This window comes from Magallana gigas, chromosome 9 (assembly GCF_963853765.1).
Source record: "Magallana gigas chromosome 9, xbMagGiga1.1, whole genome shotgun sequence".
Lineage (NCBI taxonomy): Eukaryota > Metazoa > Mollusca > Bivalvia > Ostreida > Ostreidae > Magallana > Magallana gigas.
In genome coordinates, this window is record NC_088861.1 from 42,894,138 (window position 1) to 42,910,134 (window position 15,997).

The window sequence follows — 15,997 nt, forward strand, 5'->3', positions numbered from 1 at the left end:
TTCTACATATAAGAAACAAATTACAAGAATTAGATTGTCATCTCATAGACTTGCAATTGAAAGTGGACGACACACTAATGTACCAAAAGAAAGACGCTTATGTAAATTTTGTTCAGATATTGAAGATGAATTCCATTTTGTTTTGAAATGTCAGCAGTATAGAGAAATCCGAGTAAAATATATTAAGAAATATTATTGGAAAAAACCTTCTGTATACAAATTTATACAATTATTAAGTGTTCAAAATTTCAAAGAACTGTGTAATTTGGGGAAGTATCTCCATCTAGCTTTCAATATTCATGATAATTAAGAAAAATTTCTCTGGTTTCTTCGCCTGTTAGTAAAATTTTATTTTATATACATTATCAATGAACTTTACATGTTCATGTACCATACCATTATTTCAATATTGCTATATTTATATGTAATAACCTATGCCATAAGATGTATGTCTTGTGCAAATAAAGAATATATAATTGGATATAAATATTAATCAGTTATTTATCCACATAAACAATTAAAATGTCTGTTGACATACTCACCTTGCATGTCAACTGCGCAACTCCTCCCCTTAAAAAATCCCCCCCAAAAAACCCAAAACAAAAACGAAAAACCGAAAAAAAAAAACGGAGAGGGGGGGGGGGTCATAGAGTTAATTTTGTTTGCCCGTGGGAGGCTATTTTTGGTTACTTACACGTAACTACAGTGTATATGAATTTTAAGAAATAGAAATTTAAAGCCCCCCTCCCCCTAGATATCTACGTGTAGATATGCGTATGACTTAAGCAAGATCTTTTATAGCTATATATGTAATGGAATTAACTGCAACTTCTACTATACAATGTTAATTCACTTTATTCCCTGCTCTGCTATCATTATAGTTCAGAAGTTTATCTTCTTACTAAAAGAAATATTTGAATTTAATATGTCAGGTGCCGCCGTGCCTGTGATCAGAGACATATATAACATGTTATTCATGTCTCTACTGTGATTGAACAAACAAGTATACTGGTTTTGATGCATTGCCGGACATCGGCAAGGAGACGAGCTAAACGCAACATTATTTGCATCATTTATAGATGAAATAAAACAAAGGCGCCCAACTTCACCATCATCTCAAACCACGGTCCGCAGTCCGCAGAGACCTGTCTTGTCTTGTAGATGGGAGTTTAGAAGATCGTATAATTACATGTATAAACATATTGGCCGCGATTTTCTATAATACGATATGTACATTACAACTACCCATGTACACAGCTAGATGAAAATTATTTCCCACCAAAACTCCTGTGAGATTTAGGATATTATGATGACATGTATTTTCTTTGGACATTTTATATCCTTTTCCCGTGCCTGGTGAAGAGATGGGGAATTATTCAACAATATTTGACCTGTCAGTTTACCTTTATTCTTGAGTTTCATTTATTTACAGGTACAAGTATTTTACTATGAGATTTCCAGTCATTATATTTCGGTTAAATATTGACGCTTTTTTAGATTTCAATGGTATATGTGATGTATATAATTTTATACAATGAGTTTTGTGCAATTTCTATCCCCTAGCCAGCCGTGGCCAGTTGTATGTCTTCACAAATTATACTTTTTTATTCACGGGGTTTATACTCCGTTTGATTTTGACACTTCAAAAGTTTTACATACATGTCAGATATTTTTGTGGAAGAAAAAAAAATTGTGGAATTTATTCATCTTGATGTATTAAAATAGAATATATAAAATTCACTTCATATTTTTCAAAGCAAAATTGTAATGAAAGCATTATTCCATTAAAGAAAGAAAACACACAGAACAGGTTAAAATTATTACATTCAAAAGAAACTATATAATAAATTTGTTTACTTAATGGATCACAAGTTATAGATTAGTTGATTCACAGACAGAAATATAGATAGGACGTTTTGAAAAAAAGTTATTTATATCGAAATGCATGCATGCATCACTACAGATACTACATGTACATGTACGTCAAGACAGTGTAATTATGCACCTAAATGGTACATACGTTTGTGTCCATCTATCTATACCATTATATGCATTATTTAATGTTTGATATTGGACGAGAAATAAACATTTCTAATCATTTCTGATTTTTGGCTTCCTCAGAATTCTTGGTGTGCATTTAAAGTCTAATACATAAACATTTGATCCACAAGGGAACAATTCTTCTAATTTTTCCTACAGAAATAGGGAGTGACATTGTACGAAGTTTAACATGTGACTCTCGTTAATATAAGAAATAATTTATATAAAAAATATATTTGACTTGGTTTTTATAAAGATTTAGAAGTGAAACCTGAAACTATAAAACATACATATTGTTCAAAAGGGTGAGAGTTATAATAGTGACAGTCTGTGTTACGTAATGCTAAAAATCACAATACACTTTCTTCCTCTTTCTTGTTTGTTTTTCTTTGTTAGGTTTACACCGTTTTTCCAAAAAAAATAAATAAATTAATATATAGATAAATAAATTAAAAAAATTAAGGAAACTTGGTTGTTAGCAAATTTACCAACAGATCAGCTACTATTATTCAGTAAAGAAAAGAGTCAAACATATCAGCCTTAAAATTTGAACATTTTCTTATTTCCTCTTCAGGACACTTATGACATTATATATTTTTTTCATAATAAAATATAACCTCTACATAATCATTGTATCATGAGAGAGAATGTATATATTTTTAATTATTATGTAAGCCTCTTATCTGTCGCCTTGGCGTGAAAATAAACGAGTTATCGAACCTTGCAGTAAAACATTTACCTTTCATTGTATTAAACAATATGATTAATGGAATGCGAATTATCATTTGCATAATTCTCTACAATATTAATGTGTATCGATAAATATTCAATTTTGAGTTTGAAACTGTTATTCAGATTTAAAACATTTCATTGTTCGTTGTTTTTCCTCTCTGTATAAACCATGCATATCTAACGACTGTTTCATGCATGCATTATTCATTAGTCCGATTAATCATTGCAGTGCATGCCGACTACTTCCTTTTGATCCGCCCCCGCATTCGAAGGTGATTGTCGTTTGGTGATGGCAGAACCCTTATTGATCTTGCAGACGAACTTTGTACAAAATGTGTATGATTCACTCTCCTCTTAGCTCGGATGTGAGTCCTTAAAGCAACAACAAGCCTCTTTCTGCATAGAACATTCATAATTGTGCGTACAAGCGTGGTGAATATATCTGTGACTGCACACTGCAGCTATCTGGGGGTGAAAGGGCCTTTTTATATCGTTGAGTAATGCCCATTGTAAACAACCCATATCTCTTTTTTTACCTGTAAAATTCAACACTTGTTTACATGTGAATCACATGAATCAGTTGTAGCGGAAAATTTCAATGAACAGGATGTTTAAAATTTGAATTTAACTCAAGGTAAGTTGCCTCTTTTACTCTTTGAAACGATTTATAGAAAATGAAAATCATTCGGGTCTGGTAATGGTTTTGTATTATGTATAGAGATCAATAGGTTGTGTCTTCTCTTCAATATGGAGAAATAGGTAGGTTTTTAATTATTGATTAGCTTTCGCTGGATAGTTATAAAAACATTTTTTTCTCTTTATGTTAATGTTGGGGTAAACGGGGATATCCCGGTATTCATAAACAATCTTCCCTGAGCGAGACCTTCGTCAAAATCTAATACTTGGGGGAATCGTACAACAACAACGTAATGTAACAGGGGTCAGCAGTACATATTGGGACCGATGTATATTGTCTGTATGTGTGTGTGTGTGTGTGTGTGTGTGTGTGTGTGTGTGTGTGTGTGTGAGAGAGAGAGAGAGAGAGAGAGAGAGAGAGAGAGAGAGAGAGAGAGAGAGATGCTGTCTAAATATATACACTGAATCTGTTTTGTCATTATACTACGCCATAGAGGTACACCTATACAGCCTGCGAAATAGAACAAATACATATATAATATACAGTGTTTGTAATTGTATACTTCTTCGTATGAAACGAAAGCCCTCAGAGAAAAAGTGTGTTAGTTTAATATTAGTCACACACGCAGCAATTATCGTATGTTAAATCTATAATTATTTCAGTATGTTCTATGCTTTCACTCAACTCAAAAACTATTTTATATCCCATCGGCAGGCCTGATAACATGGGCTTTTTTATATCGTTGCTGATTCCAGCATTGATATGACATTATTATACTTGTTTACATTGTGCCGCTACAGCGTGTGACATGGATATGATAATCTAGATAATCCAGATATGCCAGGGTTTTCTCTTTGCCCTTTCTCTCTTATCATAAAGGTGGCATTTTTAAGTTGCTACCATTCTCAATAAAAAGTCACAATTAATGGCGAACCAGAGTGCTCCTTACAAAAGGAAGTCTACTTCCTAATGATAAGAGTTCCACGGGCTTTGTCATGCGGTATTTTCTAAATTATACCACTTAAAACTCGCTAACGGATATACACCCCCATCTCTCTCTCTCTCTCTCCTCTCTCTCTCTCTCTCTCTCTCTCTCTCTCTCTCTCTCTCTCTCTCTCTGTAATCAAAGTAGCTTTCGTCATTAAGGTCTAGCTAATACGGTTAATTATTTTCAAAAAAATGGAAATCGAGAGAAAAGAAATTAAAATGAAAGTAAGAATTTCTAAATTTTAGAAAAACAAAAACGGAAATACCCAAATTGTTCCAAATTGCAAAATTGTTCCGAGAACATGTGAATATCTGCATGTACCCGCGTTGACGACATTTTGGGTATTTATAAGATTAAATTGAACGCTTGAAAAAATTTAATGGCTCGTTTTTCTCAATTAGCATATTTTATCCATTATCACTTCGACGGGTTTTAAACCATGAAATACACAAATATTCATAAGATGCAATTACGAGGGGGAAAAATAAGTGGAATGCCCTGCCTTCTAACAGACACGTGTATGTAAACAAAGTGTTTACACACGTGTTCTTGAAGGAATCTCGTGTATATATTCACAATATCAAGACTTATTACTTTCCTCCCATCATTGTTTGTGAACATATAACGGTAACACGCCTTAAGGGTGTTGGGGGGTTGTGAACATGTTTAGACTTTATGAATCTCCTTTGACAAGGAGAGCTTTGTGTAGGAAAATTTTACAAAGGTTTACCTAAGTTTAAGGGATATTTCTTTACTCTACACTATTTATGGCTTAAAATTTCATTTCTAATAAATGTAATTTGATGGTTAATATTTTGACTATCCAGCCACCTTAATAATCTCCTTTACAAGGAGAGCTCTACTTGTAGAAAATATTCAAAAATTTAATGTAAAATATAAGGAATGTTTCTTTTCTTTATGGCCTAAAATCATCGTGAATCTGATTGTTGACATGATTTGTTTTTACTATTCACCCACCTTAATAACATGGTGGCGGGTAAATGTAAGTTTGGGCCATCGCCTTTAGGACGTCGTGGTCCTGCTTCTTCATTGCAATAAAATGGGAAGGAATCATACATTTTTTTTTTTATAGCCGAGTAGTAATAAAACAGTTTTATTTTCCTTCTATTTGCTGACAAATGGAATTATGAAAATAAAAGCTTTAATTGAAGTAATCAAGTTTATTATAGGTCTACAAACAATAAATATGTGTCTTCAATACCGCTATACAGGTATGACAAAATATCTCTCTCTCTCTCTCTTATAACCAATGACCAATGGTAACGTAGTTGTTAAAATTGAACTCGAGAAGAAAAGGCATTGTTTTTCTGCAATTCAATTCTGTAAGAGAACCACTCCTCTCTACCCCAAGCTAAGACTTGGGGGAGGGGGGGGGGGGGGGATTTCACATTCTGCATTAAAAGCTTTTGTGAAATTCAAAACGTAATATTGAGAATACTGAGCCCGCAAGTCAAATTGCACTTTTTTCTATCGTGAACATGTTTTAATATGAATTTCAAAGTGCCTGTTCCCTGGCACTGAATAATGGCAGAAACTTGACGCATTGACTGTGTAATCGTCTTCCCATTAAAACTATTTATCATGATGATCTAGCTACAGAGTGTAAAAAATATAAACTGACTGCATGGTGCAAACGTTTGCACTTTTATTCGAATTAGATGAGTGTATGGTTATGAACATGGCTGCACGTGCGCTATCCTTTTTCCATATTTTATAAATGAATACTATCTGTCTGCTGTCATGATTTTGCAAAATAAAATTTAGGCACATACATGTAAGTATGATTCAGTGATAGTTAAAATAATAAAATGATAGCTAGTATCTCGTCAAATGATGCTAGCTACATGTTATATCAATTTCTTTGATTCAAATTCGACCACTCCACAATGAACCTTTTACAACCTGAACTTACCTGTAGAGTTGCCGATCTGCAGCTATCTTTATACCTGTTCTCGCACCTGTCTGTGTATCAACAATATGTTATGAAAGTGACTGGTGTCTTACGCTAAGAAAATTGTGTGAAACAGCTATGACAAATCTAAGGAACTTTCTAAGTTATAACTTATGCATATCTTAAATAAAGGGACCTGGACACGATTTCTGATGAAAATTTTATTTTTGATTTCTATGTATAAGATAGTTTACTTTTGTATTTTGAATGATTCACCAAAGTTTTAGTGTTAGAAGTCATGTTACAAGCGAGATACAGAGGAAAGAAGTCGTTGTTATGTAAACAAAGCTCGAGTCTTATACTTGTTTACAAATACTGTAATGTAAAGAAATTGCCATTTCTTTATCAAAATAACTCGTGGAAACAAGATAGACTGATTCAGTGGGTTCATAAATAATTTCATTACAACAAACAGCAACATTAGACTGAAGTTTATACCAATACAACAAATATGTAAACATTAACAGGACACGAGCTTTGTTTACAAAACAAAGAACTCTAACCTCTGTAATTCGCTTGTAACTTGATATTTGATTTTTAATTTTTTTCAAAGCATTGAAAACATCTATATTAACAATTCTAGACATAAAAATTGAAAAAAGAAATTTTGAAAATTTTGAGCTCAAATCGTGTCCAAGTCCCTATCTTAGGAAACATCTTTGGGAATCTTTGTGAAACGGGCTCCCGGTTATTTAAATATATTTACATTCTACAATGTTTTTCCATGAAATTCTGTGATCTTCAAATGCTTCTAAATGCAACAAGTAGTCAAAGATCAAATCGACGAGTTTTATTATGACGTCACAAACGAAAATCAAAGTTCACGCTTGTGGCTGTTACTGTGGCTCTTCCATTAATATTAACTTACCCTTAGAATAAGATAGGAATTTTAAGGTATGAATCACATTTGCAGACAAGGCATGAAGTAAAAAAATGTAAATATAAGCATTGGATCATGATTTTTTGAAGTATACACTCTCATAACTGCAGCGGTGTGTGCATACAAATTTTCATAACGCGCTAACGCGCGTTACTCAATTTGTATGCACACACCGTTGCACTTATGAGAGTGTATACTTCAAAAAATCATGATTCAATGCTATAGTAAGGTTTTAAAACGTTAAATGTATGCATTTAGCTGTCTTAGACCAGGAGACAGGGGGGTGTCAATCGCGACTTCTCAGACGTTGAAAATGTGTGTTAATGTACGTGCATGTATAGGAAAAACAGTCCAATACTGGAAAACGATATTATTCCAACAAGTATGTAGTTGGTGTTTTCGAGAGTCTCTCCCCTAAAAAAAATCAAACAAAAAACTAAAACAAAACAAAAAAACACTGCAGGATATCTAAAATACTAAATATCAATAGGTTCAAGATATTCAAAACAAACAGGTAGAATAGTTTTATTGTCATCTATTTTTCGAAATTGTGCGTGTTGGGGGTGGTGGGTGGTGAGGGTGGAGTGGATGGGGCTGCGTAGAAATATACATGTACTCAATGTCCATTAAATAACTCATAAAATTTTTGCATGGCTTCCAGACTTCAAGATATTATAAACTCTACAACTTGTATATCCACATTCATATTTTATTGAGAAAGGGGGGGGGGGGGTGTTATGTTACAGTTTAAGATATTCAGAGATTCAACGTAACTATACATCATCAAACTTAATTTGATCGATAGAGGAGTGAACACAGAACACATTGCGTAACAATCTATCTGATGCCAACAGTTACATAAGAAGTAAAACCAATGCATCTCTGATGCATGAACATGTGCTTCCTACTCTTTAACAATTTGACGATGGTTGGGGCGAGGATGTGTAAACGATGTAACCATTGCACTAACTGGTTTATTCTGTTTGGTTTGATACACACCAGCAGGTTTATGAAATTTCTATATCACTTAATATTTTTTGTTTAAGCATTCATAGAGCTTAGTCATTCATTGGGTGTTGTTGTTGATGTAAACAAACAGCTATATCAGGATATATCTTCAAGCTCATCAAGCTTATTTTAAATCTATTTACATGTACTTCAATATTTACAGTTTAACATTTGACATTTTGACACGATCAATCATCTGCATATGGTTAGTTATTATAATTTCAAAACACGTATAGTGGCAATTCAAACTCTTCTTTGTAAGGAGTTGTAAAAATACTATAAAATGGCCTCTACCATCGAACTTCGTTAATTATCTTTTATAACATACATTTCATTTATCGCCGTCGACTCAAACTAAACCGTGGGGAGAGAGAGAGAGAGAGAGAGAGAGAGAGAGAGAGAGAGAGAGAGAGAGAGAGAGAGAGAGAGTTTTTAATTGATATGCACGTCCCAACTTTGTATTCTGGAAAATTTCACTCTATATCTACAGTCGTGTCGCAATCTTATAATATATTTCAATCCAATGAAGTAACTAAGAATGAATAGGTTTATTCATGGAGTTACGAAAGGCAAGTGTTACTAAATGATTAGACCTCAAATTGCAAGTTAAGTTTGGAAACAAGAAATATATTAAAAGAAAAAAACCCACTCCAAAACTTAACAAATATCAATAAGGTCATAATGATACACTTAATTCTTCCTTTATTAAAAACCACCACTCATGCAGTGTTAAATAGTACATCATTCAACGCATTGTTCAAAATCTAATACTAGTATACGTTTAACCTAAATTGTTTTCAGTTTAACTGCCTAGCAATTATAAGTTAAGATAACTGAAATATTTTCAAGTGCAACTAATTAAAATCTAAAACATGATCCAACAAAAACACTAGTGGCATTATGATGCGCTCCTTATTATAATTATGACTTCTTAGCAGAAGCTCATAAATCGGGCTCGGAATTCGGAAGCATCCAAGTGTTTCTGAAAAGCCTAGAGCTATACAGCCACTAGCACTTCCCACTCTTGTTTGACTCACTACTGCGTCTAGCTGCCCCTTAATTCACAACTTCAGACAGATGAACACTTTCTAATAAAACTTTGGTTTAGTTCTGACTGTATATACATGTAGTTGTATAATGTTCATATCACAGAATACATACATTGGCTAAAAAAGCCTAATTGAGTATTCAGTTACTTTGAAAAATATTTAAACGTTAGATTACTGGGCTTGTGTAGAAAAAAACATTGTTAAAAATGGGTACCTCGGAGGAAAAATAACAGTGGATGACGCCATCTTGGGTATCGCTTTTTGGGGGTTGATTTTAATCAACTCTCCTATGCAGTTACTCTGGCAAACCGAAACTGAAACAGTGTTTCCCCACTGTTTGGACCTAAGCACAAATCATCACCGTTGACAAGAGTTAGTTCTTGAAGATAATCGATAAATTCGATGTCATGTACGCTGAAGCATTTTTTCAAAGGAAACTTATTTATAAATACCTAAGCAATAGTCAAATTTTAAATAGTACGAACAATTTAGAAGTTTTTTGCAGTCGTATGTATTCCAACGCCAGAGTTCAATATAGTCTCGTTCAACCATCGGCTGTTTTCGTACATCTCCGACAAGCAGAGAGTCAGTCTATATTTAGAAGTCGCATCATCAAGCTATTACGTGACCTGGTATCTCTTACTTGTCGGAGATTAACGGAGACAGACGAGCATCTGGTTGAACGAGACTAGAGTTCATTATTGGTTGGATCCATACACTTTTTGAAATATTTCGAATACCGATACATAGTTTGATGAAATCAATTCTATTTTTTAATATAACACAACATGATTCATAAGAGGTTTTCTCAAAATTCTTGTCGGAAAAGTCCGAGAATCCAAATTAAAAAAATATGCGCAATTCAAATAGAGATTATAAACTACTTGCCAAGCAAAATAACATATCGATGATTTTAAGATAAATAATAATCGATAAAATCAACTCCCGTCAGTACTTCAGTACTTTGATTTCTAGTGTGGTCAGATATGATGGAATACACCTACATTTCAAGGGATATAGTTTTATTTATAATGGTTTCCTCAGAAGTGATTTAACAAACAAGTGAACACAGATGTGCATGCTTTTACATTTTATTAAAGTACATGTACAGAGTTGGAGGCATTTAAAGAATTTCCTCAAATGAATTAAATATTTTACAATTTGTTCCTGACATGTGCTATTGTTAATAAGGAACCAATATCAATCCATCAAGCAGAGATACAAATCGTGTCTTGGCAAATAGAGAGAAACAACATAGTCACGTGTAAAGTATACTACTCACGTGACTATTACATGATTTAATGTACCGATATTGTCGATAACATTATTCTGAACACCATTCGACTACACAACAAAAAAGAAAATATCATATGTAAGAAATCCAGCTTGGCAGCACTGCACTTGCTGGTTGTTCACTGTCCTGATTTTTTTGGGACCAAATATTTCAAATATAAAATACTGACCTTGACAAATTATATTGTCTCTGTAAAGATTCATGTCAGACGCCACTGCTGTCTCAATCAGTCAGAGAGACCTAACTCTATAACGTCAATAGTCTGACGCCACTGCCGTCTCAATCAGTCAGAGTGACCAAACTCTATAACGTCAATAGTCTGACGCCACTGCTGTCTCAATCAGTCAGACTGACCAAACTCTATAACGTCAATAGTCTGACGCCACTTCCGTCTCAATCAGTCAGAGTGACCAAACTCTATAACGTCAATATCATGGTTCACACTTTGCAACAACTACCTATATGTCCCGTGATCGCAATCTTTTGGGAGAATACTATATATTATAACACCTATCTATAAGTCCCTTGATGGCTATCTTTTAGGAGAACACTATATATATTATATAAAACAGTATATAAATAGTGCCTGTTTGGGAGGGTAACTGTTAAAATTGACACCCCGAGAAAACCATTGTCAACCGACGCGAAGCGGACGAGTGGTGTCAATTTTAACAGTTACCCTCCCAAACAGGCACTATTTTTTTTATTATACTGAATGTCTTATTTTTAAAGAAAATTTAACTGCTTTTATATAGAAATGAAGTGAATTCTACGGCGAACCGTTCGCGCATAATTTACGCGCATGTAACAATTCTGTTACCCGTTGCCAAGTGTGTTGCTAACGCTGAGGGTAATAGAACGAATTACCAACTGCGTCTAAACCAATCAGATTTCAGTATTTAACATGAAAGTATAATAATAGCCTTTGTTGTTTAACGGTTAGCTGTTTTGTCCTCTGACATTAATATTCTATCATGTATTCTAATTTTACTAGGAAGAGGTTATCCATAATATGTTGATTGTGACCTTTGAATTGACTCCAAAAAGGGGATTCACTCAATTCAGTTTTCATACAGCGTGGACAGTGCGTACCATGCATATTCTTTGAGAGCTTAGAGGAAAATGCAAAAAAAAAATGAAATTGGTTCAGCTGTTTTTATATAGAGTGTATAGAGTGAATAAATGCCACAAAGAGGATAATTTTTCCACAAAGGGAAAACCCTAACATCTATGTATAGCATACAACATATAAGGAAATTATAAGATAAGTGGAATCAAATCACTTCCTTATAATCTGACTATTTCGCCATTAAAATTTCATAGCAATGGATTTATTGAAGCTAAAACCGCATTTGTATGTGTGCATGCGACACATTGGGGGTTTTTTTTTGGGGGGGGGGGGGGGGGTTCACATGGTTTTATCATGTGATCAACCAAGTTCATATCCCAATGAAATTTTTAATAGCTGTTCATATATGAAATAACGAGTCAAACAGAAATTGTGAATTTGATACAATTTTTGTAACAATCAGTTAAACTATGTAAAGGGAGTGGGCCATTGTTGACAGATTAAAATGAAATGACATTGATTTTGGAAAGAGAAGATTTTGATGTTCATATCTATGTAAATGTCATAACAATCTGAAGCTCTCTGATTGCATGACCTATATCAAACATTCTAGAAAGAATTTGATTACCTGTTTTTTGTTAAACTAAATTTTTAAACTGATACGATTGGTTGGCTTTAACAGTATCATCCAATACAATCTCACGTTTCTCGTCGTGTTCGGATAGGACTTCAGTAAACTCGATTTGAGACATTACATGATATCAGTATAAACTCTGTCTTTTTTTTCTCTCTACGATGATACAACTTCCGCACTGGTTTGTCTGGGTGAATTACTTCTAAGTTTGAGACATTGTGGCAAAGTTTAGCGAAAAGTGACACAGTATCAAACATTTGACAAAAAATATTAAATAAGAATACATGGTATACAATTAATTGATTCAGGATATGAGAGAATATGGATTTTATTCTGGGTGAAATAAAATTATTCTTTTTTTCTTTATTTCAGACTTGGTTACAGCGTACATGCCAGCCACTGTGAAGAGAAATGTTTCGTTGAAGATTAATTCCGCAGTAATCACGACATCATAGCTTCCGTAAACATTATCTAAATATACATTGGATACACTGACAATACGTATTATATATTCTACAATGACAGCAAAGTTATGAAATATTATCTATTGCGGTATTAGGAAGAGGGAAGTATGTAAATACATGTGGTACTTGAAAATCAATTTTCGTTTCGACAGAAAAAAGTGCAAATACAACAACAGTATATTTTTGTCTAAGACAGATTATAAGCGACTGCTCTCGTGTGATGGGGTTGCCTTAAGAAAGCAGACACAGTCATCTTGAATCAAGGATGCGGCAAAACGTCACAGTTTCCGCCTTCAGAGTTACTCGTTAGTGATGTGTTGATGTAGACTAGTTCCGGTGTTCGTGTGCAAGTTTGATAACAATACGTCTTCCATTAATTGTGTACCAGGATATTCGCTGACTTTGTGATCACAATATTAAGGATATATTCACAGTGTTTAGGAAAGATGGACATGTCGATGGAGCTCCCCCCGCCCCCTCCGCCCATCGTGAGTGAAGGGCCTGGCTCTCCTGATTCTCCTCTACCCCCGCCTCTTGATGGCCTTACGATCCAAGACAGTCCGGAAAGTACCTATTGTACCACCGAGGATATTATCCACATGCAACAGAAAGCCAACAAAGCTAAACAAGGAATCAACCGAATCTCGGAGAAATACGACGCCGTGGATAAATTCGGCCCACAGGGCAGAAAAGATTTGTCAGGCAGCAAGGAACGGCTGGATATATCCGAGCCCACGCCTAGCGGGCCCGGCAGACCGGGACTCAATGTGTGTAACTTTGCCGAGGGCGTGACAGAGGAGGATTTACTTCAAGTGGACATGTTTTATCGGAGTCATAAGACGGAGATCTTTGTGTGTCAGTGCCTTGCCAATCTCTATTTCGGGAAAATTAAAGGAAATCAAGACCAATGGAAATTCGCAATGACGGGTATACCCGTCCTCGTTTTGGATACCGGTGATCATCATCGGAAACGGAAGTTACAAATTGTCCTTGCAGAAAAGGGTACGGGCTTTCTTTTGTGGAAGGATGATATCGACCACCTGTCCACGTACAAAGCCGAGCACCCGAATTTTCACACAATGTCTTTATCCACCGACCACACAAGGCTGGCCGGTCTGAGTTTCGACCATGCAGCCTCTGCCTCGGACTTTAACACCACTATTGAAAAACTGACCTCCAACCCTGACGACGAACTCATGAGTCTTAGCAAAACGAAACACAAAAGACAAAAATCTGAGAAAAAGAAAGCAGGCAAATACAAAGCACCGAAAAAGACCGAGATCTCTACGCCATGTTGTTTTGTTCACGTGACTAAATTAGAACGACCCGCTATTGACCTGACGGCGGACCATAGCATTATTTCGGGTCCAATGCACTTTGAAAATGTTTTAGAACCACCCAACGGAGGGCAAATGAATTCCACTAGTGATTCAAGTTCGGCCTATTCTGATGGATTTAGTTCTCACTGAAGTTTTTGAAAGGATATTAAGCCAAAATAAGAGATTCATTAATACAATCTTAGTTTAAGAACTTGAAGACAAATTCTATATTTAAATCCTAATATTTGATGGAAATTAAACATTAATATAACAAAATATTCCGGAATGATATAACTTATTGCGAGTTAATTTACTTGACGTATAACAATTATTGTCCAATGTAAAATATCGTGTACAAGAATTGTGTAATGCTGCGCACCATTCAACCAAAGGTAAATAATTTTGAATACTGTACTCCAAGTTCTATATATAAATTTACACAACGACTAAAATCTATTCATTTAAAAATTAATTAAACATCAGCTTTATTTGTACATGTACCAAAAGCTCTGCCATTCACATTTATTTTCAGATCATAAACACTTCACATCAAATCGTTAGAAACGTAATTATATAAACCATGCAGTGAAGAAGCATAACTCTAGAGATAAATGTCATTCAGGAACGCTAGATAATATAGATTAATTCAATTCACTTAATAAGCCTAACTATTCATATAACTTCTGCAGATACAAATAACAAGCTAATACAAGATGATAAATAAAATGTGAATACCCGATATGTATGGATAACGTTGTGTTAGGAGACGGATACTATATGATATTACGAAGAATAAGACACATTAAGAATTTTAAAAACCGTTATAAAATGTTAAACATATTTTTTCATATGTTTATAACATATCGGTTAGATATGGCCGAGAGGGTTATTGTTATTATTGGTGCATGATGTATTCTATATGTTTGCTGAATAAATATTTTGCTGATATATCTGAGAGTTATTGTTTTAAACTTTTAATATATTCAAGAAGTTCCATATTTTTATAATCAAATTTATGGCATGAAGACGTTACATTTCCATCCAGAGCATTGAATTAAATGTTATAATGATACAAAAGAGTTATATTTAATGATTGGATTCTTTCGGGGTCAATAATGGCAGCAACAAAGACCTTATTGGTACATGTTTATTAGCCGGGCTCTGCTGAAAGCAGAGTCCTGGCTGTAGGCAGGCAAATCGTTAATGTTACTATAAATAGCACAACTTCAAAAGTAAACAAAAAACCAAACAGCGTCAAAGTAAAAGCTTCCGCTATACCAAAATAGTTACACAAAGAGCCACGTTTTGAGGACAGTTTCTTTCTTTTTCTTAGTTTCGAGAGAATTGTCTATCTTTTTGAGTTTTCTGATTAATAATTAAAACAAGTTTATGCATTTTATAGACACATACAATGCGCATGAATTTCCATGAACTACTTTGCTGCGCGTTGAAGAAATGGTGATTGAATATATAATGCATGTTGCAAAATTCAAGGCAGCAACTGTTGAACTTTTTTCTACTAGACAGACATATTTTTGTTTATAGCCGCTTACAAAATTTGGTCGCTCTCTGACGCTTTGCCGACATTAAAAGCATGAGAGAGAGAGAGAGAGAGAGAGAGAGAGAGAGAGAGAGAGAGAGAGAGAGAGAGATATTTCAGTCTTTACCACACAATATGCATAAAGACACACCAAAAGAGCCCGGCTTTCAGTACTTCAGTATTTTGATAAACTTTTATTATGATACTATAGTGATAATGACGTCATGTATTGTACAATCTTTTTCATTCATAAATGGATCGGTAATATCGTCAAATCAATGATTGCGACGTCTACTCAAAATGAAAAAAAATCCACTGGTGATAATGAAATACCATGTACATGTATAATTGTATTTGAGTGTAGTGTCATG

The 15,997-nt window shown here is 34.3% G+C and overlaps 1 protein-coding gene across 4 annotated transcripts; it reads left to right on the plus strand.

The window, feature by feature from the left end:
• The first annotated feature begins 3,086 nt into the window (after positions 1-3,086).
• LOC105329993 (uncharacterized) lies at positions 3,087-15,036 on the plus strand. 4 transcript variants are annotated; one of them, XM_066070870.1, is made up of 3 exons: positions 3,087-3,406; positions 12,676-12,872; positions 12,964-15,036. In XM_066070870.1, the coding sequence occupies exon 3, from the start codon at positions 13,214-13,216 to the stop codon at positions 14,234-14,236; it is 1,023 nt and encodes a 340-aa protein (XP_065926942.1). In that variant the 5' UTR covers positions 3,087-3,406; positions 12,676-12,872; positions 12,964-13,213; the 3' UTR covers positions 14,237-15,036. The 4 variants fall into 4 exon arrangements, with proteins under 4 accessions (XP_065926942.1, XP_034333827.2, XP_011429827.3 ...); XM_034477936.2 differs by having other exon boundaries at positions 12,676-12,763; XM_011431525.3 differs by having other exon boundaries at positions 12,676-15,036.
• Positions 15,037-15,997: the final 961 nt, after the last annotated feature.

Bases quoted from the DNA above. Each gene is read 5' to 3' on its own strand.
- LOC105329993 (XM_011431525.3), top strand. From the start codon at position 13,214: ATGGACATGTCGATGGAGCTCCCCCCGCCCCCTCCGCCCATCGTGAGT.